This window comes from Natator depressus, chromosome 10 (assembly GCF_965152275.1).
Source record: "Natator depressus isolate rNatDep1 chromosome 10, rNatDep2.hap1, whole genome shotgun sequence".
Taxonomy (NCBI): Eukaryota; Metazoa; Chordata; order Testudines; family Cheloniidae; genus Natator; species Natator depressus.
In genome coordinates, this window is record NC_134243.1 from 76,973,631 (window position 1) to 76,996,924 (window position 23,294).

Consider the following 23,294-nt stretch of genomic DNA (forward strand, 5'->3'; position numbering starts at 1 on the left):
ACTGCTTATTGTGGCATTTCTTGCCTATTGATCAAAGGTGTTTTGGGGTTTTTTTTATAACCATTAAAATCAGTGAAGCTGAACTTTCTTGCCATCCTCCCCCACCCCCAACACTGAGGACTGAGCCACTAAAATATATTGAAAGACTTCCATTGACTTTAGTAAGCTTTGGATCAGGGTCAAGCATATTATCTGGTTTAGAAATTACTTACTACACATGAGGGTTGAGTGAATAGTAGGAAAAAATTAGACCTGAGTATTTGTTTCACTTCTGAAGTGACTTTTGATCTAAGTCGGGGTGGGCAAACTTTTTGGCCTGAGGGCCGCATCTGGGTATGGAAATTGTATGGTGGGCCATGAATGCCTGGTGGGAGAGAAGGACTCTATGGGGTGTAGCATGGGGGGGGCTATATAAGGGATGTTACTGAGGTGGGGCGAGCGGGGACTCATGGGGCATGGGGGGGGGGGTTCTACAGGGGCAGTACTGGGGACTCCTAAGGGTCCTGCTGGCAGTGACACCAAGGCGGCCGTACCAGGCACCATCACTGGCAGAGGCACCCTAGCTGGGACGGGTGTGGCCCCTGGGCGGTTTTGAGCCTCTTGAGGGGGGCCGTAGGAGACCGGGAGGGGATTGGGCGTGCTGCCGCATGGATGTAGGGGCAGGGTTCCAATCCCGGAAACAGCACGGTGAAATCGCACCTGCGCAGTGTGGTTCTGTGTGCCGGAAGATGGTGCTCATCAAGGGAATTGTGAGTTGGGGCTGGGAAGCCTCCAACCCTGCTCCCAGGCGGGAACTCGAGGGCCAGATAAAAACATCTGATGGGCCGGAAGCAGCTCACAGGCCGTAGTTTGTCCACCCCAATCTAAGTGTATTGGTTACTTTTTTGTGATCTCTTTCCATGAGCATTCTAGTGCTTGAGGTTTACTAGCCCAAATCTTAAACTTAAATATTCATTTAAAATGGTTGGTTTGATTGTAAAATATACAGTTTGCTCTTTGTTGGTTAGTTGCATATGTCAGCCATTCCGGGAAGAGAAACAATACCATATGTCTTGTGCAACTAGCCAGTGCAATGCAGATTGTGAATATTTGCAGTTTGTGGTTCATGAGCAATCAGCAGATCAGGTTCTAAGTACTGAAGAAATTCATGATAACTTTCCAAGAATGAACAAAGTTAGAACTCAAAGACCAAAGTAAGGGCTAGATCCTCACCTGCATGAGAGCTCTGCACAATGCAGCAGAGGAGATTGGGGCTGGGGGAAGCACTTTCCCCATCTCAGGGGCTGCTGGGTGCCAGTTTGGTTGCTGGTGTTCATTAGAGTAGCCCCAGGGCTGCTCCAAATTGCATTGGCTCGTAATAGAAGAAATTGCTGCAACATGCTCTGACTATGCCCCCTCACACCCTGGGAGAATCTCCAGTTGCCCATTTTTAGAGCAGCTTTACAGCTGCTTTGTGCTACCAGAACTGTGCCCACAGCATCAGCCAGAATCGGACTCAAATTGAGGATTTTGTGATCTGTTTTGTGAATTGTTCACGAAAAGAAAGAGTTTCACCTTTTAATTTAGCAAATTATTCCTTGCCAGGAATAACTATTTTGTTACTTGAACATTAATACGGACCCGTCAGACACAGAAGGAATACAGCGCTATCAACGTTACAAAAATTACCTTTTTATGAATCTACACTATTCTACAGTGTGGACTTTTTACTTGAATCAAGCAAGAAGCAAAATAAAACTGTAGCCTTCGGCAAGTGAAACCTAAAAATCCACATGATTTCTTCTCAATGTGCTACAAAAACACAAAATAAAATAAATGCACTATACAATACTTCAGTAATGAATACACACTTCTAAAATAAGCAAGGAAATAAATAAAATATTTACATTTCAAGTACAAAATCTTGCAGTTGAATTCAGTATGAAGAAATCAGTTTATTCCTTTTAATTGTTACCAACTAATGTTCATGTACTCCTAACTGGCAATGTCTTTGGATCCAGAACATTAGAACAATATTTTAGATACATTATTTAATCTCTGAATTTTTCCCCTTTAGGCCAAAGTTTGAAGTTGTTTAACATCAGGCAAAAATAAGATTTTTATGGTGATTTTCATTTAACTAAGAATGTTAACATGGTAATATGATTGGCCCCAAGTATATTTGCTTCATATCTCTCCTTTGTGGTGCAATAAAAAGAAAATCAGAAATTGATGAACCTTAATTACTAGAGTTGAGTGAGCATAGAAGTGATGTCTCAGGAAATTCAGTAATGATCCCCAACTGCAGCTGAACAGATGTACTTAGATTAGCTTATTGGCAAGTAGCTATTCTTTTTAGAATATATTTAGTCAAATATGGGTACTGTAATGGTGCTTTGTGTGTTTCTAATCTGTAGGTGTACACTGAACTCTTGGTGAACTCCTGCGTTGGGTAACTCTCCTCATATTGGCCTGGCCAATGCAGATTTCTCTTTGTTGCCTTCTGATCCCAGTTCTTTCACTCTGCCGAGGTGAATTCCGCAGAGACTGGAATAAGTTTTGCTGCGTCACCTCCTTTTCAGCACAGTTAAAAGTTAATGCTATGCCTACGTTGCTCTTCATAACTCGGGAAGTACCATCAGACGTGCCATCGAAACATCTACCCAGAGCTATTTCCTTGGCTATGCTGGGGTTCTGGTCAGTGACTGTGTAGATTCCATAATTATGTCCAAGAGGGTCAAGAGGTGCCAACATTGTGTACTCATCTGACTTATTATTTACAGCAAGGGGGAGGTGGTTCACTAGATATTCCTGGAGCATGCTATTAACACTTTCTCTATAGCAGTTTCCTTGGGGAATGATTCTTACCAGTGTACGGTCCACGCGGTCTTGGTCATACAGCATGCCACTGCACTTAAATTCCAGGCACACTGTCGAAAGGTTTGATTGCTCCATGTCTCGAATGGTGCGCACATCTCTGATGCCGTAAAGCTTGCCGACTGTGTACGGATGCGTACCACCCATGTTGCGAGATCTTATGTTCACCTCTTGGGGTCCATTAATTTTTACTTTCATATAGCATGCCCTATACTCCATTGGGTTGGGCCACCAACCCTGGTAGTCTTCAGTCCAACTCATTGGGTCATTTTCATTGAAGGGAACTGTATTGTAATCATACCTGTCTCCTTCTACTCTATAAAATCTGAAATGAGCGGCACTGTAGTGTGCTTGCTCACATTCTCTTAGGTTTTCATTGGCATAGATGGGGCCATTGCTCTCTTCTGCAGTGCTCGGACTTGGTTTGGCCACCGTGATACTGAAGGCAGTTTTCTTAATTGTAGGATCCATGTGATCTGTCCTCCTGTAGTTGAGCTTGTTGAGATATGGCTGCGGGACTCCAACAGCGTTAGGGTTGATTCTGGGAGAAGAGGGCACAGCTTCAAGTTCTTCTCCTCCAACGCTTGCCAGGATATAGGCTGAGTAGGCATCTGGACGTTGCTCATCACAGAAAGCTGGTAAGCAAGCCCCGTTGGGACCAGTGACTGCGCTGTCAAAGCGTCCCCATGCTCTAGGGTTGGATGAATAACCTGATGCGGGCTCTATGTTTATAAGGGAAATCACAGCCCCCTCAACTTGTTCGCTTGGCAGAAATCTCTCACTTCTGTAAGCTCGTACCTTGATGTAACACCTTCTGCTCTCTGGGACATCCAGGTTGAAGAGCCTCCTCTCTCTGATCTCCATGTTCCCAACCAAGAAAATTCTTTCCTCCCGTTTGTGACGTGTGCTTTGGTCAGGTTTGAAGTCCCCTTCTTCCTCCCATAATCCTGTCTCTGGGTTCAGTGACCAAAGCTTCATCTGCTGCAGGTGTTCTGGTATCCTGACCTGCGTAGAGTCGAGGTGAACCCTTACCTTCCCTGCATTAAGAGACTCGGTGGCTGTTTCATCAGTGAAGTCCATGGAAAACATGCCATATGTGTGCAGCGGGAGCATGTCACCTTCCTCATTTATGTAGTTCAGGTCACTTTGTGCTGCCGTAGCTGTTGACATATTTCTTGGGTCCAGAAACGTAACACTGGCTTTCACTTTGCCTGTGTAGAGTTCACCATTCTGCCTATAAAATGTATTGGGAGGAATTTCTAGTTCAGCTATCGGATCATCCCCTTCCATGTCTCCTAAGGGAATCGTGTTGGTTTCAGAGGACACTAACGTAACGGGGGCTTTCTTTCTTAGTAACTTGATCTCGTGAAACACGGCACCTCCCTTTTTGTTGAAAGGCAAAACTTTAGTCGTGTTCACAAACCTTTGTAGGCGGTCGACAAAAGTAAGAACCAGCCTCTCTGTGTCTGCTGGGATGTGGACGGAGAAGGTTCCCTTGTAGCCAGTCATGCCGATTCTGTTGTTCCCTATGTATATATGGCCAAACCTCATTGGTTCACCATTATCTGCAGCTGTGGCTCTCCCCCGGACTGTCATCTTGATCTCCGTGCACACGCTACAGCCACATTCCACAGCAACTTTAGCGGGAAGGGTGTATCCACTGCACGATATCTCTCTCGCTTCCATTTTGGAGACCCCACAGCAGTAAGCGACGCTGTCTTTGCACTGGAGTCCTTTATCTATCTTTCCAGCGCATGTGTTTGCTGGACATTTACCAACGTCATAGTAGAAGGAGTTAGTTGCGTTTTGGAAGCAGTCATGCGGGAGTCTGATGAAGTAGCTTTCAGGTCTTGGATTGCAGGAAGCTTCATCGCTTGCTGTTAAAATAGATTTTATCAGTGAATGTGTAGATATTTCTGTGCTGCTTCTTGCCACATCTGAACCCCTCCGATATTGATCACCATTATTTCCATAGCAATAAGGTTTTTAAATTCAGAATAATTGGATGCGTTACAAGCTTCTGTTTAGTCTAGTGCCTGTGTTCTAGTTCAGCAATGCACATGCTTAAAATATGTGATTAGGGTCCGTCTATTCAGAAAAGCACTCAAGCATGTGCTAACATCCCATTCAAAGGAAGAATATCCTTTAGTTATTAAGGTTAAGCATGTGCCTGAGTGTTTTGCTGAATAGGGATGAACTTAAACATATGCTTAAGGGAAGGCACATGCTTAAGTGCTTTGTTGAATTGGGGCCTCAGCCCCAGTGTCTAAAAGTACTGAGATACTCCACTCATATGGCAGTGAGTGCAAAGGATAATTAATTTGGTTAGGTCATTAAACTGAAATTTGGTAGGTGATCCAAAGTGCACAAGGCTCGTTCTTTTGCGACTATCTGATATTGAATGTATCTTGTATTAATGTGCTAATAATGAATATTATTTCTGCAAAACTTTGTCCTAAATAGCCTCAACATATGTGCCCGCTGATTTTGCACATTGGCAATTCCCAAACTTCTTGTAACATGCCACATTTTCTTACCTATTACAGAAAGTTTAGCAGCTTGGGATTTCACAGACCCTGCCTTGTTGCTAGCCTTGCAGAAATACTCTCCTGCCTGGTCTGTGTTCAGGTTCCTTAACACCAGCTTGCTATTATATTTGTACACTGAGGAATCCAGCAGAGTTCCATTGTGGTACCTGTAAGAAACAGAAATCATTCCGTAGCGTGATTAAAAAGTCAAGCAACTTGATGGGGCAAGGAAAGGATGGTTTTAATGGCTAATACATTGGACTAGAATTAGAGATATGGGTTCTACTCCTGCCTCTGCCACACATTGCTGGATTGCTCAGTTTTCCCATCTGCAAAATTGGAATAATATTACCTAATGGAGGTGATGTGAGCTTTTAACTCGCTCTAATAACGCGCTTTGAAATCCTTAAGTAGAAGGCCCTACAGAAGAGCAAGTATTTTTATGAGTATCCAGTAAATAAACTATGGTGGGGCTGTCCAAACTTTGACACTGAGGGATACATTGGCAACTCTCTAGGAGCCTGTAGATTGTCCTAGTTATAATTTACACTTAGTGTTAAAATAAATATATGCAAACAGCCCTAATATCTGCCTGTGTTTGTATTATCATTGATGGATGGCTAGAACTCGCTCGTTGGTTGAGTTCACCAGCACTGAAACCAAAATGCCCAAGCATTCACAGAGCAATTGGAGGGATATATTGGACCACTCAGAATTTTTCTGTGGTTTGAAAGCTTTTACCAGCAGACCATATCCCACCCCCATAGAAGGGAATGGGGGTCTTTCCAGTGACTCCTGTGGACATTGGACCCAGGCCGTCTGTGTATTGGAGATCTCTCTCTCAAACTGGTAAAAACTTTCAGACAGGGTAAAAACATTTAAGTATGACCATTGCACATAAGTCTTTGGCTGGATTCCGATCTGAGCTACATGGGGGTAAATTCATTGATGTTAAATAAGCTCAGAATTTAGCTGTGGATTTTTGGTATGCTAGGCTAGTCTGCGCTGAGAATTTCTAGCAGTTTTCCTACCATGGCAGTTTGCCCACTGGTTCAGCTTCACTGTTGCTAGAAACTGTGGAAATGCTAGTGCATGATTTTTGCCACCATGTCACCAGGGTAGGATATGTGGTGGTCAAAATGCCTTCACTTGGCCTATCCTGGTGCTTCTACCGTTTCTGGCACATGTAGAACCACAATGGTGCTAAACTTGGTAAAAATTCTTAAAGTAAATCCAGCTTTAGCATAGCCAGCCCCCACAGGTTGTATCTAAAACACAGCAGGCTGGAGAGTGTCTCCCGGCCACATTTGAAGGTTCTGCTGGGATAGGGGGTTTTAAAATCATTATTTATATATTTTTTCCATACAAACTCTTAACTGCAGACTTGTACAAGAAGTACTATAGTATAAATCTTAGAGGAAACAATTACTTACAACAATAATTTCCCATTCTATGAAGTCCTACACATTATTTGTGTCACATTTCAAAAATGTATTTGCTAAAAGGATAAGGAGATAAAAATAAAATATACACTACAGAGAAAGAAAAGGAGTACTTGTGGCACCTTAGAGACTAACCAATTTATTTGAGCATAAGCTTTCGTGAGCTACAGCTCACGGATGAAGTGAGCTGTAGCTCACGAAAGCTTATGCTCAAATAAATTGGTTAGTCTCTAAGGTGCCACAAGTACTCCTTTTCTTTTTGCAAATACAGACTAACACGGCTGTTACTCTGAAACCTGTCACTACAGAGAAAATTACTCTCTGATCCATCAGCTTTACTGTATCAACTCATCACACAAGTTAAGGACCAGACTATGAATAGCACCTTTCACCATCAGCAATCCAACTAATGTCAATCTTTGGGAGTAAAGTACTATTTACAGTGTGTAAGGAGTATTATAATCTGGCCCTAAATCAGCAGTGTGCTTTGATTTAGGCTGCATTTTGGGCATCTTTATACTAAACCCTTTATACTAAACCCTTCCTCAATAGCGAATTCTACAGGGGATTTTTGAGATTCCAAATGCAAATGACTGGACACACTATTGACTGGAAGCCCCTCAAGGCAGGGATGGACTCTTCTATGGTTGTGCAGCACCAAGCACAGTTGGGACATTTGGGCACTACCGTAATATAAATGCTTCCTACTAACAATAATATAAGGATTTATTGTGGTTCTGCAGAGGAACCTAAGTGCAGAGGAACTCTAAGAGCATTGTTGCATCTTTTATATCTGTAGCATGCTGGAAGGCAAAAAATAACTTTTGTGGGCCACCTTTAATTGCTTACCAGAGATATTGATCAGGGGCTGGATTCCCCACAGCTTTACAGCAGAGTATCACACTTTGCCCTATTCTCCTCACTTTATCCACTGGATTCTTTACAGTGTATGGCTTGTCTGTGGGAGGGAAGAAAATCTGTATTCTTTTCAGTTTAAAACCACAGTTAGATTTGATGAATGTTAAAAGCAGGAGCAAACTACCAAGCAATCAGTGGATCATAGCAGTAAATTTTATTGCCAGGAGTCTTTGTCTGTAGTTACCTGCTCTTTTCAGACGCACGTGGATTATTGAGGATTTCTTGGTGCTTTCAGGTATGGGGACAGTCACAGTGGCGTATCTGGCCTTTTTTATTTTCAGAATGTTTTTGCCGTCAGGGCACACTCCAGGAATCCTAAACCCTCCATTGCTATCAGACTCCGTTAACAATTTCAGATTCTCAGACTGCACGTAGACAGTAGCTTCAGCAGCCGGTGCTCCGTCTGCAAGGGAGACCATCCCATGCAGTACGTGGTCCTCACACATGCAGGCATCGCATTCAGCATTCACGCGGCCCATGGAGCAAGTGAGGTTGCACTCTGGGGAAGGAAGGAGTGTAGGTTAAAATGGAGCATTCGGATTCAGTCTGGTAATGCTTGCCATTAAGGATCTTGAGTCTTACTTTAATTCAAATTTAATAAGGCAGATATAGCACGTGAAATAATTTTTATCCAAAACACACTTTTATTGATGATCAACAACTGTGTATTAGAAGCAGATAGATTTAATGGTTATGTAGTAAATCACTTAATGAAAATGTATTACTATTGGTCACTACCTTGAAAGAACTAGCTACTGCAAACATTCCATTCTACCTCCCAGCATTGTACCTTGGGGAAATTTGAATCTAGATTTGGATGTGAACTTTCCAGCTTGGCCACAGATATACAACGGGCCAAATTAAAACCGCAAATCCAAACGCTCTAAACACTGGGAAAGTTGGAGTGCAGATCCAAGTGTACATGGCATGACTCAGGTCCGTCTATAAAACTAACTACCCAGTTAACTCTGTGGGTTCAGTTCTGTCCTGACTCGAGTACGCAATGGGAGGTACTGAATGGGCATTCTCTGAGGACAGAATTAGGGGTCTAATAGATTAGCTGGAAAACAGTGAATCTCAACTTTTTACTAAGGTGGACTACACCTAATAGAGAGTGTTTCAGGGATCCGTCTCCCTTTCCAATCACAATAAGAAAAGGAGTACTTGTGGCACCTTAGAGACTAACCAATTTATTTGAGCATAAGCTTTCGTGAGCTACAGCTCACTTCATCGGATGCATCTGATGAAGTGAGCTGTAGCTCACGAAAGCTTATGCTCAAATAAATTGGTTAGTCTCTAAGGTGCCACAAATACTCCTTTTCTTTTTGCGCATACAGACTAACACGGCTGTTACTCTGAATCCAATCACAATGGCTCACACCATTTCTTCTTTCATTCACAATTGCTTAATAGCCTTGTGGCAACAACAGCACTATTAGGAAAGTATATAAAGTAGTTTGTCCACTTTTAATGTTACTTACTATGTGCTAATAAGAGGAGAGCTAACACCACGTAACCAGCCAGCAGACCACCAGCAAGTACTCTGCAGACTACCAGTGGTCCATAAGCCACAGTTTGAGTGCTGCTCTAACAGGACATTACATGTAGATGCTCCTTAATCCATGAGATCCACAGCATCCCTGATGGAGCCCTGAGTGTTTCCCACATCTTGATACCAAAGCATCAAAATTGGGGGATTTTAATTTTAGCTCATCTCTGGAGCCTCTGTTTAATCACAGGGTAAGCACAACATAGACCGCAGCATATGAATTCCCCATGCTTCGCCATCAGTGTACTTCAGTCATGACCTGACAAGACCACCCTCGGGGTGAAAGGGTAGATCAGGCTTTGTGGCTTATTCACTCCTGCCTGAGACTGGCAAGAAAGATGCTAAAACCGTACGGGTGGTTCCTGAACCCTAGTAGTTGGAGTGAGACCATGATATTATTTCATGTAGGTAAAGACATTGTAATCAAGTTTATATGAGCACCTGAACAAGAATGTCCAATGCAGAGTTGCCCTTCCTCAGTCACTTCATTACAATGCAGGTCCAAGTGGCTCTCTGCCAGGCAGGTTCTGATACGGGTCTGGACACCAGTTTTGCCACATTCTGCTGAGCACGCACTCCATTTCGACCATGGAGACCAAAACCTTTTTGAATCTTGCAGCAAAGACCCTTGAATAACATCATTTCTGTGTTACTAAGATGCATATTACATATACTGCGTATTCTCTCTTGCCTGGGAAAAAGGCAGTGATTATTAAAAAAATAATTTAGATTTTAAAAAACCCAAAACATATTAATGATTCTGAGTAATAAGCTTTGAGAAGACTTCCGAATGTGCCTGACTTAAATCTGTGCAGGCTACCACATTCAGAATTGCTAAAGTAAAACTCAAGGGCAGTGGTTCTCAAACTGGGGGGTCAGGACCCCTCAGGAGGTCAAAAGGTTATTACTGGGGGCGGGGTCGTGAGCTGTCTGCCTCCACTCCAAGTCCCGTTTTGCCTCCAGCATTTATAATGGTGATAAATATATTAAAAAATGTTTTTAATTTATAGGGGGGGTTGCACTCAGAGGCTTGCTATGTGAAAGGGGTTACCAGTACAAAAGTTTGAGAACCACTGCTCAAGGGCAATAGATGCTTAGTCTTGAATGTCTTTGTTTTAAAGGAAATCAAACAGACATTGTCACTTACATGGAAAGATATAAGAGAATTGGCACAAGCTAGTCCAATGACTCTGATAATAATTAAACAAATGTTGTCTACAATAACATAGGTACATCTTCCATTGTGAGAATTGCACTTGTTTTACTGAGGGCAGAAGAGAACCCTGGAATACCACTTAGCACTTACATAGCATTTTATGGTCAGATTATTTGCAGTGCATGATATGGTCTTGTGTGTGTTTGGGATCTTAAGAAACTTCAGTTAAAAACGTTACTAGAAGGAATTAATGTAATTTAAGTTGCTTGCTTGCAAAATACACGGTCTGCTCCAAGTGTTTAAAAATGAAAGTCACGATGCCCCATAAAATATTTATTAGCATATTCTTTTAAATACATACAAATCTGCTTTTACAGAAAAATGTCTAAGCACCATGTTATATGTTCTTCCACCTATTGTAATAAACCAGCTAGAAGGTCAGGTTACCTGGTAGAAATGCAAACAGATGCCCAGCTAAGTGTCTGAATAACAATGTTGGAATATGAACCCCTTGTCTTATGGCACCTTAAAGACTAACAGATTTATTTGAGTATAAGCTTTCGTGGGTAAAAACCCCACTTCTTCAGATGCATGGAGCATGCATATGAAGAAGTGGGGTTTTTACCCATGAAAGCTTATGTTCAAATAAATCTGTTAGTCTTTAAGGTGCCACTGGATTCCTTGTTGTTTTTGTGGATACAGACTACACGAATACCCCCTGATACTTGACCCCTGTCTTATAAAAGCAGATGTTTTATGTGGACTTTGGTGGCTGGAGAAGGAAAGCGAAGTACAGCAGCCGCAGAACTGTAATGGCTGGTTCGTCAAGAAGTGCCATGGCTTAAATGGACATTTTAAAGCTGTTGGCGCCTCAAATCCTGTGTTCTGGTTGGTTGATCTGACAGCTGATAGTCTCAAAAGATGACCGTACAAGTTAAAATGCTTTCTATGGGGTGAATGATAAATGGAGCCCTGTGTTTTATGCAAATGTGAAATAGCACAAAATAAAACAAAAACCAAAGATTAAAACAACATAAAATGAAAAACTCAACCCTCAGTGGAAGCTCCTGTATCTCCTGTCCCGTTGGCCTGGGCCTGGTGCATGGGGTTGCAGCACCACTCGGGTTTGGCCCAACTGCCCCTCTATCATGAGGATGGGGGAGTGATCGGACCAAATTTGAGTGAGTGGCACTGTGACCCTGTGCACCAGGTCACAATGCCTGGAGCAGGGAGCCGGAGCCAGGCACAGCCCTGCAGGACAGCGGCCATCACTGCAGGTCCGATGCAAGGTGCACTTGCTCTGCAACCATCCCCTCATGGCCTCCCAGCCTCCCCCAGGGGCAGGGCCCAGCTCCTTGGCGGAGGAATGGATAAAATAAAATAATATATTTCTGAAAAATAAAAGCAATTTCACAGGGCTCTAATTACAAGCCCTGTTTTATGTCTGGAGCCCAGGTCAAGAGACTCATGCTTGTGCTATTGTGCTAAAAATAGTATACATTGCAGCTCGGGCTCTGAAGCTAAAGGAGGACAATCGGCTCCAGAACCTGAGCTCCAGCCCTAGCCGTAACGTCTACACACCTATTTCTAGCGTCATAGCGTGAGCCCTGCACCGTAGCATTGATCCGGGCTCTGCGATGCACTGCCACTCGCGGTGTAGAGATACCCTGTACATCCTTGTTGGATGGCATGTTGGACCTCATTCCTTTAAGAGTGACATGGTAAATATTAATTCCAACCCCCCAGAGAGCTGCTGCACTTACCTGTGGGACACAGGAAACGTATGGCATAATTCAAACAGGTTTTTCCTGCAGGCTGCTCCTTATTCAAACACCAGAATCCCTCCTGTAGGCTAGCGTGGACCACTTGGCCTGTCTTCTGGGCAGGAACCCAGTCTGTGGTTCGTGCTTCAATTCCCATGGGTCTCTCGCACATCTTATCCCTGAAGTAAAACCTGATGGCGTCTAAACGTTCGTGATCCCCGTTGCCACCTGGATGATCAACATTGAACCATGTGGTCCACTCCCCATGATCTGGATAACAGAAAGGATGCTTCAATACTGACAGTCAGCTTTGGAGGCATGATCACCACACCACTTTTTGGCTCTTGTTCCCATTTAATTTTCATCCTGAATGTTTTCTTTTTCTTGTGTGTATCCCCAGACTGGGAGTGGAGCGTCAGGAATCCTGGATGCTAATGCCAGCTGTGCTGTGTTACCATGGGTAAGTCCTTTAACCTCTGTGCCATAAAAGGTGAGTATAATACTTCCCGAGAGGGATGTATGAGACTTAATCAATTAATGTGTGCATGGTGCTTTCAGATCCCTGTTTCCAAGTGTGGTCAAGTCTAGAAGCTTCTGTTCTAAACCAGCGGTTCTCAAACTGGGTTGGGACCCCAAAGTGCGTTGTGGTCCTTTTTTAATGGGGTCGCCAGGGCCGGCATTAGACTTGCTGGGGCCTGGAACAGAAGCCAAAGCCCTGCCACCCGGGGCCAAAGCTGAAGCCTAAGGGCTTCAGCTCTGTGTGGCGGTGCTCAGGTTATAGGCCCTCTGCCTGGGGCTGAAGCCCTTGGGCTTTGCCTCCCTCCCCCCGCCTCCCAGGGTGGCAGGGCTTGGGCGGGCTCAGGCTTCGGTCCCCAATCCTGGCGTCATGTAGTAATTTTTGTTGTCAGAAGGGGGGTGTGGTGCAATGAAATTTGAGAAACACTGCTCTAAACAAATTCGTCAAATATTAGATATTTCCCCTTGTCATGAAACATGGACTATCCCCAACTGCCTTGTTAGCTCTAACCACAGGTTTGGTAACAAGAGTGAGTTTAACCACCAGTTTAAGGGGGAAACAAGCAGCTTAAATTGGCATTCCAGTTTTTGAGCCAATGCAAATCCTTTATTTGAAATGCAGGTGTTGTGTCCCTGGTTCTGTGCTTTTAGCTCATCACACATGGACGGTTCATTCCCACCCCAACCATTGCTAATAATGGTAATGAAGGGAAAATGAGATGGGAAGGTTTGGGTAACTGCTGTGAACGTCTGGCAATCCCTCTGCCATAACATCATTATTGTTCATCGCTTTCAGTATCTGCTGCAATTTAAATCTCCTAGTCTGCGGTGTCTGACATTAGGGAACATCACCCGAGGCATCAGGATATTTCCTGAGGATTAAGAAACAGCTGGGATGAGCTGATGGGCAAAGATGGCGCTGTGGGTCATTAAATCTGCTTGGTTGTTTATCACTGAGAAATACCCTACGCTACTGTAGAAAGATAGGGGTTGTTTGCAGGGTGACACTGTGGCAGCTGGCATGTGCTCAGCATTGCTAGAGGATTCGTGCCTGGTGGGCTAACCAGTTCCATTGTTAGGCTTATCTACCAGCATTCTATTTGGGCCAAATTCGTGGCAGGGAGCTTATCAGAGAACCCACCCACAGCTGATGGGAGCGTTAGATGGAATGTATCTGCCTTCTTTTAGCTCCCCAGTCGCAAAAATGCCACAGAGGTGCATTTCAGGGTGGAGCTTTAGGGAGCTGGGGGCCAGATCCTCCGTTGGGTAAATCAGTGCAGTTCCACTCACTTCAGTGGAGTGACGCCGATGTAGGGTTCTGGCTGGTGGTGTATACATTTTTGCACATAGGCCCCCTGGTTAACCCATGGCACCCACACATAGCCCTGCGTGCAGATTATTCCCAGTCCTGGTGGGAACTGTCTGAATCAGGAGAGAGGGAGGGGATGCTTTCAGCTAGAGCACAGGGGGCACGTTTACTCTGCTTTAGCAGCACACGTGCACCTGTTACAGGAGCATATTTACATTGATCCAGAACTTGTAGGGGACCCCTGAGAAATTCCAGCCATTGATTCTGACGATGGTGGCTTGTCTTTTCATTTTGCTGGTCGTGTGGGGAGAGCTCTTAATTCTCTGAGTGGTCCTGGGGCTGGGTGTTTTTCTGCCCAGCCCAACTTTCTCAGGGCACCTTCCTTCTGCATGTGCACAGTGTGGGACAAAGTCTCCTTGGAGAGTTCTTCTGAAGAGGCATTGTGTGCGGAGGAAAAAGTGTAGGGCAGGGAGCTGTCTATCAAACTTCTTCTGAGGACTGACACTGCGTGATTTCTGGTGGGGAAGGAGGGTGTAGTGAAACATTCAAGATATCTGTATGCATTCCTCCTCTCTGAGGAACCTTACGTGCCTAAGGGAAGTGTGTGAGGCTGGATTCCAGCTAGAGATATGGGCTGTGGTTGTATATTTGACCTTCAGTATTCCAGGAGAGAAGCCAGAAGCATATTGCAGTGACAACCAAATCCTGCCAGAGGTACGGATGAGTCCATTGCATAAGCGCCTCATCTTGTTAAAGAGGTTGGATATTAAGCATGAAGAAAATAAACGTGCACAAAACGACCTCTGTCCCCACCAAGCAAAGCTTCTGGAGATGGAAAATGACTTACTTGCTAGGTTGTCCTTTACAAAGGGAGTGAGGGGTTTCTGTCTGGGCTGGATCCTGCTGACGGATTGCTTCAGAACCCTCTCACCTGGGGGAGAAGTTTACAACAACAATAAAGACAGGGAAGAAGAACATTTCTGAGGGGTGGGTGTTCCTAGCAATTGATTTTTTCCAAAATTTCTTTTAATGCACCCCCAATGTTAGTGCTGCAGGAGCCAGGGAATGGATCGATACTATGAGATAGCTGAGTAGCTCTTCAGTCACGTGATAAATTGCTGGGGATTCAAAGTAGTCATTGATGGTCAAAGGAAGTCTGTTCATTAAAGGCTAGAAATAATTATTTTAGAAGCAGCCCTGGCTTTATTAATAGTCGATATCCTCAAGAATTTGCTTCTCTGCAATGGGTCTGAGCTGCAGAGTTTGGATTTGGGCTTTCCCAAAGCTGGGAGGTACATGAAGCCAGGGCTTGCTCGACCCTGCTCTGTGTTACATAGGGTGCATCTCCCACTGCCTTTAAAGGGAGCACCACCCATGTAACTTAGTGCAGAATTGGGTTTTGATTCAGCCACTCTAGACTTAGGGGCCTGCCAGGAGACTCTGATGTGGATCCGGTTCTCAGTGACAGTGTTTGGGTCCAGCGTTTCTGTGCACAGCCATCTCAGAGCTTCTCTTTTGCACCAGTAATGGTCTGGATAGAGAACTTCTGTGTGACCCTCCTGAGCTACAAAGGGCCTGTGTCTTTGGTGGAATTTAAGAGTGGGCTGAAAACTTTTGTATTTTAAAATTATTTACAATGATAGACAGACCTCACAATATTCCCATCCCTGCCAAAAGCAGTCGGTCTGGGAATCTCACAAAAGAACCTCTTCTCACCAGGTTTCCTTTCTGACTGGAAAGCCGTGGAAATTCTAAGTGAACCAAGCTGCTCTGCAGACCTTGGGGCCAAAATCTGGTCCCAGTGAAGCCAATGGCAAAAGTCCCATTGACATCGATGTGACCGGAAATGTCGTCCAATAATCAGTTTCTAGCACTGCTGACTCACCAAAATAACCCTTCCAAAGTGTGTTACAGATTCCATGTAACGGCTGCCAGCTGCTTTGTTTTATTTAATGCTGCAGTTAACCCCAAAGGCTGAATCTTGAACACAGCGCCCTGCCTAGGATTGGGCACTGGGCTAATGCATAGGGGAAAAGAGGAAGGAATCCTCCCCCAAGACTGCAGCATGCTTCTCTGGCCCCATCTCTGCCCATACTTAGCCCAGCCCCAACTCTTTGATGTCTGCATGCTTGGAACATGCTTAAGATTCAGTAACGAAGGGACAATAATAGCCATGTGCTGCTTTAGAAATGTAGGGCTGGAAGGGACCTCCAGAGGTCATCTAGCCCACACCCTTTGCACTTTGGGGAACAATAATCTAGTTTCCCTCCCAAAGGGATAAACTATGAGGTTTGAGGCTGAGTAGTTTAATCACACGTGGGCAGAGGGTCATTGCTGACTATGAGTGAGCCATTAGCCCTGTTGTTGGAGGTCAAACATGAATGAAATTTAGAACTGTTTAGACTGGAAACTCATGAAGCAGGAGGCAGGCAGGGATGGCTTGTAACACAAATGAGGAACTAGTTTATGACCAGTGTTGCGATTAGATGTTTTTTAATTGCTTTCGTTGAGAGATAAGGAGTTTGTGGGTGTGGACATGGACAACAATGGGATGATCTAGATTTGTTTTCCGTTGCCTTTTTCTTTAGTTAAATTTGTGCTGCTGAAAGGTGTCTGATGGAAATCTAGAGCTGCTGGCCAGAAAATGGAAACCACCATGGATTTTCTCAAAATTTGATTTCTACTTTGTCAAATTTTAATTTCTTGCAGAAATTTCCCAACCATCTCTATTGACAGAGACTGAGATCCTGCCTCGAGGCAGAAGGGGTTATCTGCTCTATTTTATTGCACAAGCAGTGTAACTGCAGGCTTTTTAACCCACATTGCCCCATTCATATATTGATCCTGCCCTGGATACCATGTCTAAGATCATGTTGTCTCTGTGGATTTCAGCAACGGGCAGCCGATCATTGGTGTGCAAACTCCTAGTGTAGAAAGAATGAACTGCTATAAGTCATAATTTGCACCAATCTAATTTACTCCTGCTTGAATCCAGGGTAACCTGTATCAGTGCAAATCACATCTTTGCTGGTCTATATGGGGGGACCAACAATTCAGCAGTGCCACTGATGGCTGAAATGGGGGAAAATTCCCAGAATAGACAGTGCCTAAGAGGCAACAGTATAGTAGAGTGCCCACAAACTACACCATTTCATCTGGGGTATGGCTCTCACTTACAATGCAAGTGGTCCTGGGTTCAAATATTGGAGCAGAGGTGGGAGTAAAAATTATGGGACTTTGATTAGGGAGGAAGGATGGTCCAGTGGTTAGGGGACTAGCCTGGATCTTGGGAAACCTAGTTTCAATTCACACCTCTGGTACAGACTTCCTGTGTGACCTTGGGCAAGTCACTTAGTGTCTCTGGGCCTCAGTTCCCTATCTGCAAAACTGGAATAATTGCCCTACCTCACAGGGGTGTTAAAGAGTGTGAGGGGATCAGATCCTACAGTGATGGGGGCCAGATAAGTAATCTAGATGGGAGATGTTAGCAGGTAGTGCCAATGCACCAGTGATTTTTTTGACATGGGCATTTCCACTGGGAATAGACCTGAAAACAACAGCTCATTTCATATAGGCATTCAAACAGCCATCAGCAGGTGACAGCTTTGGGCCACAACCATAATGTTGGTATAAATGTTTAACCTTCACTTAGAACAGCTGTGGCATCCAGAAGAAAGAGAGAGAGAATCCATCCTCTTGCTGCGAGCATCCTTTTCTTCACTGGCTGAGCCCCCACTGAGAATGGAGAGTCTTCAAATAATTTTAGTCCCTGGGTAGTTTCCGTAAATCAGGTCACCTGTGAAGACAATTTCAATTATCATGGGTCAGATCCAAAGCCCATTGAAATCAATGACAGTCTTCCCATTGATATCAGTGGGATTTGGCCTAGGTCCTATGTGATGGTTCTCTCAAAGAGGTCCTGAAGGGCAATTCATCAAGGGCCAGATTTTCCCAGACTTCCTTGTGTTGGGTAACACCTCTCTTCAGTTAGAGGCTGGGTGATTTCAGGCCCCAGCATGCTATGGTTGATGTCAGTGGGGCTCCTCCAAGACTGAAGTACAACTCAGCATAATTATAAGTGGCAAAAGCTGGTGCTAAAAGAGCCGAGAATGGCCTTGATTCCTAAACACAAGACTTGACCTGTCTGGTAGGAATAGCAGGAGTTCTGCTCTGAAGACTATGTTCCTTGGAACTACTCCATATGGCTATTCTCATTAAATATACATTTACCAGTGTGGGCCAAAGATCGTCTTGGGTAAACAGTCCTGAGGTACAAGGGCTAAGTTTTTACAGTATCCAATCATTTTTGGGCCCTCACAGTATACCAGTCTAGTGTAAGTATTGACCAAGCAATGTGAAATACACTCCTTTGCCACTTACACCCACCCTCCCTGTCTTCTGACCAACTTCCACTTGACGTGGCACTTGTATCACCAATGGCATCACTTCTGGATTCACAGATGTTAAAGCCGGTAGAGGGACTAATATGATCATCTAGCCTGACCTCCTGTACAGCACAGGCCTTAGAGTTTGGGCTTCTGTCTCTATCCCATTGCAAACATTCGGGTTGATTCTTCTCTCACACTGGTGGAACTCTATTGACTTCAGTTGAATTTTTCCTTATTTCTATTTGTGTGAAAGGTGTATCTGGCACAATTCTAGTGTTTGTATCCTCCCACCCCATTCAAGCCATGCCCTAGATATGTTCTGCAGACAATGATTTCATGGAAGATCATTAAACCGCCTTCTCATGGATTAAATTTCTATGCAATGATGATGTTTCAGGACTGCTGCAGAAACCAAGCCCGACAGTCCCACATTCCTTCTGAAACCGCAACCTTGCTCCAAGAATGACACAAGTACAATGGCATATACTGGAAAGCAGTTGCAACCAATAGTAAACATGGTTTGGAAATAAAATGTAACTGAAACATACACCCAGACAAGTTCCAGAGCTGTCAGCACTGTAGATTAGATCACATGCCTCTGGCATCAATGTCATTCTGTTGTTTGCAAAGTGGAATAGCATCAAGTGTGATCTAATGTCCAATCCCAGTTCTGCCACTGACTTGCTGTGTGGCTTTCTGTAAGTTATATAGTAACTGCTCAGGGGCTTAGTTTCCCCATTTGCAAGTTGGGGGTAATGCTACCTATTTATTTAGCTGCCTCACAGGGGAGGTGTGAGGACTGATGTTTGTACAGTGCTTTGAAAGTGTAAAAATTCTATATATGTGCAAAGTATTTTGAGACAAGGTAGGAGAGGTAATATCTTTTCTTGGACCAACTTCTGTTGGTGAAAGGTAGAAGCTTTTGAACTATACTGAGCTCTTCTTCAAGTCAGTGGAAGAAAATCAGAGTGTCTGAGCTAAATACAAGTTGGGACAGATTGTTAAGCAGAAAGGGTAATGCATGTCACAATATGCATGTACAGCATGCGTTACCCCTTCTGCTGACCCATCTGTCCCAATTTGTATTTAACTCAGACGCTCTGATTTCCTTCCTCAGACCTGAAGAAGAGCTCTGCGCAGCTCGAAAGCTTGTATCTCTCAGATCCTGGGACCAACATGCTGCAAAAAAGGATTATTATTACATTAGTGGTTACAGACCACGGACTGGGAGTTAGGGCTTCTAGGTTCTATTCCCAGCTCTGTCCATTATGAGGCTGCTTTGAGTAAATCACATAGGCCCAAATTTACAAGTGTCCCAGATTTTTGGGGTGCCTACCTTCTGACCTAATTTTCAAAAATTCTGAGCATCATCTCCCATTTAAGTCACTTGGGGTTGTCAGTGTCTGAGGTGATGTTCTCAAAGTTAGTGGACATATTGAAAATATAGCTTTAACCATTCTGCGCCTCAGTTTGCCCATCGGTAAAATGAGGCTAAGATTTACATACCTTGCAGGATGGTGGTGATGCTTAATAACAGTCGTGATAATGCCTAGCTGTTAGAAAGTCATATTTATGAGGGTCTCTGAGAAAAGGCTCTTTCGGGGTGGGAAATATGTTTATTATAACTTAAAAGCTATGAGTGGCCAAAAAATGATATAAGCAGGAAATTCGGGACAATTTGTGGCTTTATAATGAGAATTTGAAATTACAGTCTAACAATAGCAGAAGAAAAGTCACCCCTAGTTAAAAGCCTATTCCCATTTGGAGGCTACTTTTGTAGCTCAGTTCTAGCTTGTTATAAACTGGATTTCGTGCAAATCTCAGCCAAGAATTAGGACATTTTTTTCCGTTTCCCATAGGGTGTAGGAGCCAGAAACCGTCTACATTCCTGGAAGCCCAAGACACAGAGGGTTTTTAAAATGTTCGTTTTCCAGCTGAGCTTCCCACTAAGCCAGGGGAGTTTAAGCACTCTGCATGCTATGCACATTCCCGTTTATCTGGAAAGAGGATTATGAATCAGGAGCTAGTCACAATGTAGAAACATATTCACATTCAATGAGGTTGGAACAGCTCCATGTAAATTAAGAGGCTCCCTTGCTTGGATGTACAGATTTTGTGCTTAAACCCCTAGGTTTGAAACCTACAGAAGGAAGATTGTGCTTTGAGGGCTGCTAATATCTGTGTAATATAGAAATCTGATAGAAGGAAGTCAGGAGACTTTTCTCCCATGTACTGATTTGGGTTGAATAGAAATGAAAAGTGATCATTTCTGCCTAGGCTAATGATCTGTCCTGTACTTGCGCCAGACCACAGTTCAATGTATATTTCCCCCCTTCCATGATTTTCAGAGCTGTTGAGCACTCAGTCTCTGAAATATTTCCCTCAACACGCCATCAATGAATTACCACTTACAGTATATAGATCTTTCAACCATAGACACAGTCAAATACAATTACTCAGCCTTAATCACATATTTATGATCTATAATCGTGTAACCAGAGGGGGAATAAAACCCTAGATTAATTCACTTGCATACATCACCTAGACAACAATTAAGGGAAAATCCAGTCTCACTTGCTGCAAAGTTTTTAGCCAAGCTACAGTATGAGAGGTGAAGCAAGAGTTAGTTGCACGCACAGCATCCTTGAACTAAGGAATTTACAACCCTTTAGTAGAAGAAATAAGAGTTGCAGCTTACCAAAGTCTCCTGTATGCTACTTCTGAGTTGGGCTACAGTACAGTACAAGCGATCTCAGCAGCTTGAAGCCGCTGGGGTCTCTTATATAGCACAGCGTGTAGCTTAGTAGGTGGCACTGAGCCACAGGACTCAGAGGAAACCAAATAGAAGAGTGAGGAAACCACAGTCTGAGTAATCCCTTAACAAGGTGATTGCATATTCCAACTTTCTGCAAAACAATGCAAGCCAATGGCAGACTGGGGAGTTGCAGTGCCCTAATGGAGATAAGTAACCGGAGAGAGCAAAGGGGCTGACAAAGGACAGAGAAACTGCACTGGAGAGCAAGTATGTAGTTTAGTACTGGAGTATTATTTCTTCATTACTTATACCATGTCCGGAGGTGTGATGGGAGCCTCATTGAACAGGATGACAGACAAGAGGGGGAGAGAGATTACTGTTTTCGATTTTACTTGTGGAAGAGGTTTAGATACTAGGCTTATGGGGGCCAAATAAGAACGCTGATAAATAGATAGCTCCCTGCCTTGAAGAGCTTACACTTTAAAATTTAGATGTCATAACATGAGAGCATAGGATCAGACAGGGCCATTTACATAACATTATGTGGTGACATAAGCCCCAACCCTGCAATGAGCGCTAATGGGAATAGCCCTATGCCCATTCAGAGCTCATCACAGAACTGAGACCTTGGTTAGTTGACATGCACTTCTTGGAGAGCAACCTTTTTGGGTTATTTTTGGGGTAGGGTGGGATAATGGTGGGGAGAAGTTTGTTTACTATTTTCCGTTTAATTCCGCTCAGTTCTTTTCTTTCTTCCGCGGCTTTGCAGTGGCCCTGGGTTTCAGGAGGGATTTAACGAGGTGAGTGTGCTGGGCTGGCAAAGAGATTTTGGGAGAGAGTTGCAGGCATACTGGGTGGCAAGGCAGAAGGGGCAGAGACGTTTGTTAGAGAAGGAGATGAAGGGGAAATTGAGGCTGGAAGGAGGAACACACCAAAGGAGACCAAGATGTTGGCAGAAGCTGAGTGATGAAGTAGGGAAAGAAGAAGTGAGACTAAGCACTGAGGATGGGTGGAGACTAAAGATAATATGGGGATGGCCCACCATCCAAACGAATACTTTGCCTCGTTTTTAATAAGAATAATGAGGAGCCTGGGGACAGTAGCAGAGAGGACATGGAAGTAGAAATTACCAACTCTGAGGTGGAAGTCGAATACCTCAATGGGACCAAATCGGGGCTGGGGGGAGGGAAGAGGGGAGCAAATAATCTCTATCCAAGAATATTAAAGGAATTGGCACATGAAATTGTAAGCCCAATAGCAAGGATTTTTAATGAATCCCTAAACTCAGGGGTTGTGCCCTATGACTGGAAAATTGCAACTATAGAACCTATATTTAAGAAAGGAAAAAAAAGGGATCCAGGAAAGCACAGGCCCATTAGTTTGACCTCAGTTGTATGCAAGGTCTTGGAACAAATGTTGAAAAAGAAAGTAGTTAAGGACATAGAGGTAAATGATCACTGAAATAAAATACAGCATGGTTTTACAAAAGGTAGATCGTGCCAGACCAAGCTGATTTCTTTTTTAGAGATGAAAACTGAGTTTTTAGACAAAGGAATCACAGTGGATCTAATCTACCTGGATTTCAGTTAGTCATTTCCTACAGTACCACATGGGAAATTATTAGTTAAATTGGAGAAGATGGGGATTAATAAGAGAATCAAAAAGTGGGTCAGGAACTGGTTAAAGGGGAGACTACAACAGGTCACCCTGAGAGGTGAACAGGTAGGCTGGAGGGAGGTTACTAGTGTTGTTCCTCAGGGATTGGTCTTGGGACCTGTGATGGGGTATACAGACCCCACACTGGGACAGAAGGGGCTAAAGGACAGTGTTGAGCCCAGTTAGACCTGCCCCTCCAAGGGAGCAACTCAGCTCTGGAGACTGGGGAGGAGTGCAGGCCTAGCCCGCAGGCTCCTGCTCCGTATACTATATCAGCGGTTCTCAAACTGTGGGTTGAGACCCCAAAGTGGGTCATGAGTTCCTTTTAATGGGGTCACCAGTGCTGGTTAGACTCGCTGGGGCCCAGGGCAGAAAGCCAAAACTTGAGGGCTTCAACCCCACGCGGCGGGACTCGAGCTTCAGCAGAGTCAGCATTAGACTCACTGGTGCCCAGGGCT

At 44.1% G+C, this 23,294-nt stretch overlaps 1 protein-coding gene across 1 annotated transcript; it reads right to left on the bottom strand.

Moving 5' to 3' along the window:
* Positions 1 to 1,677: 1,677 nt before the first annotated feature.
* Positions 1,678 to 21,244, bottom strand: CILP (cartilage intermediate layer protein). Its single transcript, XM_074964829.1, has 9 exons — positions 21,124 to 21,244; positions 17,680 to 17,833; positions 14,885 to 14,968; positions 12,213 to 12,482; positions 9,735 to 9,920; positions 7,929 to 8,243; positions 7,676 to 7,784; positions 5,394 to 5,551; positions 1,678 to 4,733 (listed from the first exon to the last, which is right to left on the bottom strand). Exons 2-9 carry the CDS (start codon positions 17,744 to 17,746, stop codon positions 2,386 to 2,388), a joined length of 3,537 nt encoding a protein of 1,178 aa, XP_074820930.1. The 5' UTR covers positions 17,747 to 17,833; positions 21,124 to 21,244; the 3' UTR covers positions 1,678 to 2,385.
* Positions 21,245 to 23,294: the final 2,050 nt, after the last annotated feature.

Coding starts and splice junctions, on each gene's coding strand:
- CILP (XM_074964829.1), bottom strand. CDS start 17,746: ATGCTCGCAGCAAGAGGATGGATTCTCTCTCTCTTTCTTCTGGATGCC. Junction 12,483..14,884: donor TGTAAAGGACAACCTAGCAA/GTAAGTCATTTT, acceptor TCTGTTATCCAG/ATCATGGGGAGTGGACCACA. Junction 4,734..5,393: donor TGCTAAACTTTCTGTAATAG/GTAAGAAAATGT, acceptor CTATTTTAACAG/CAAGCGATGAAGCTTCCTGC.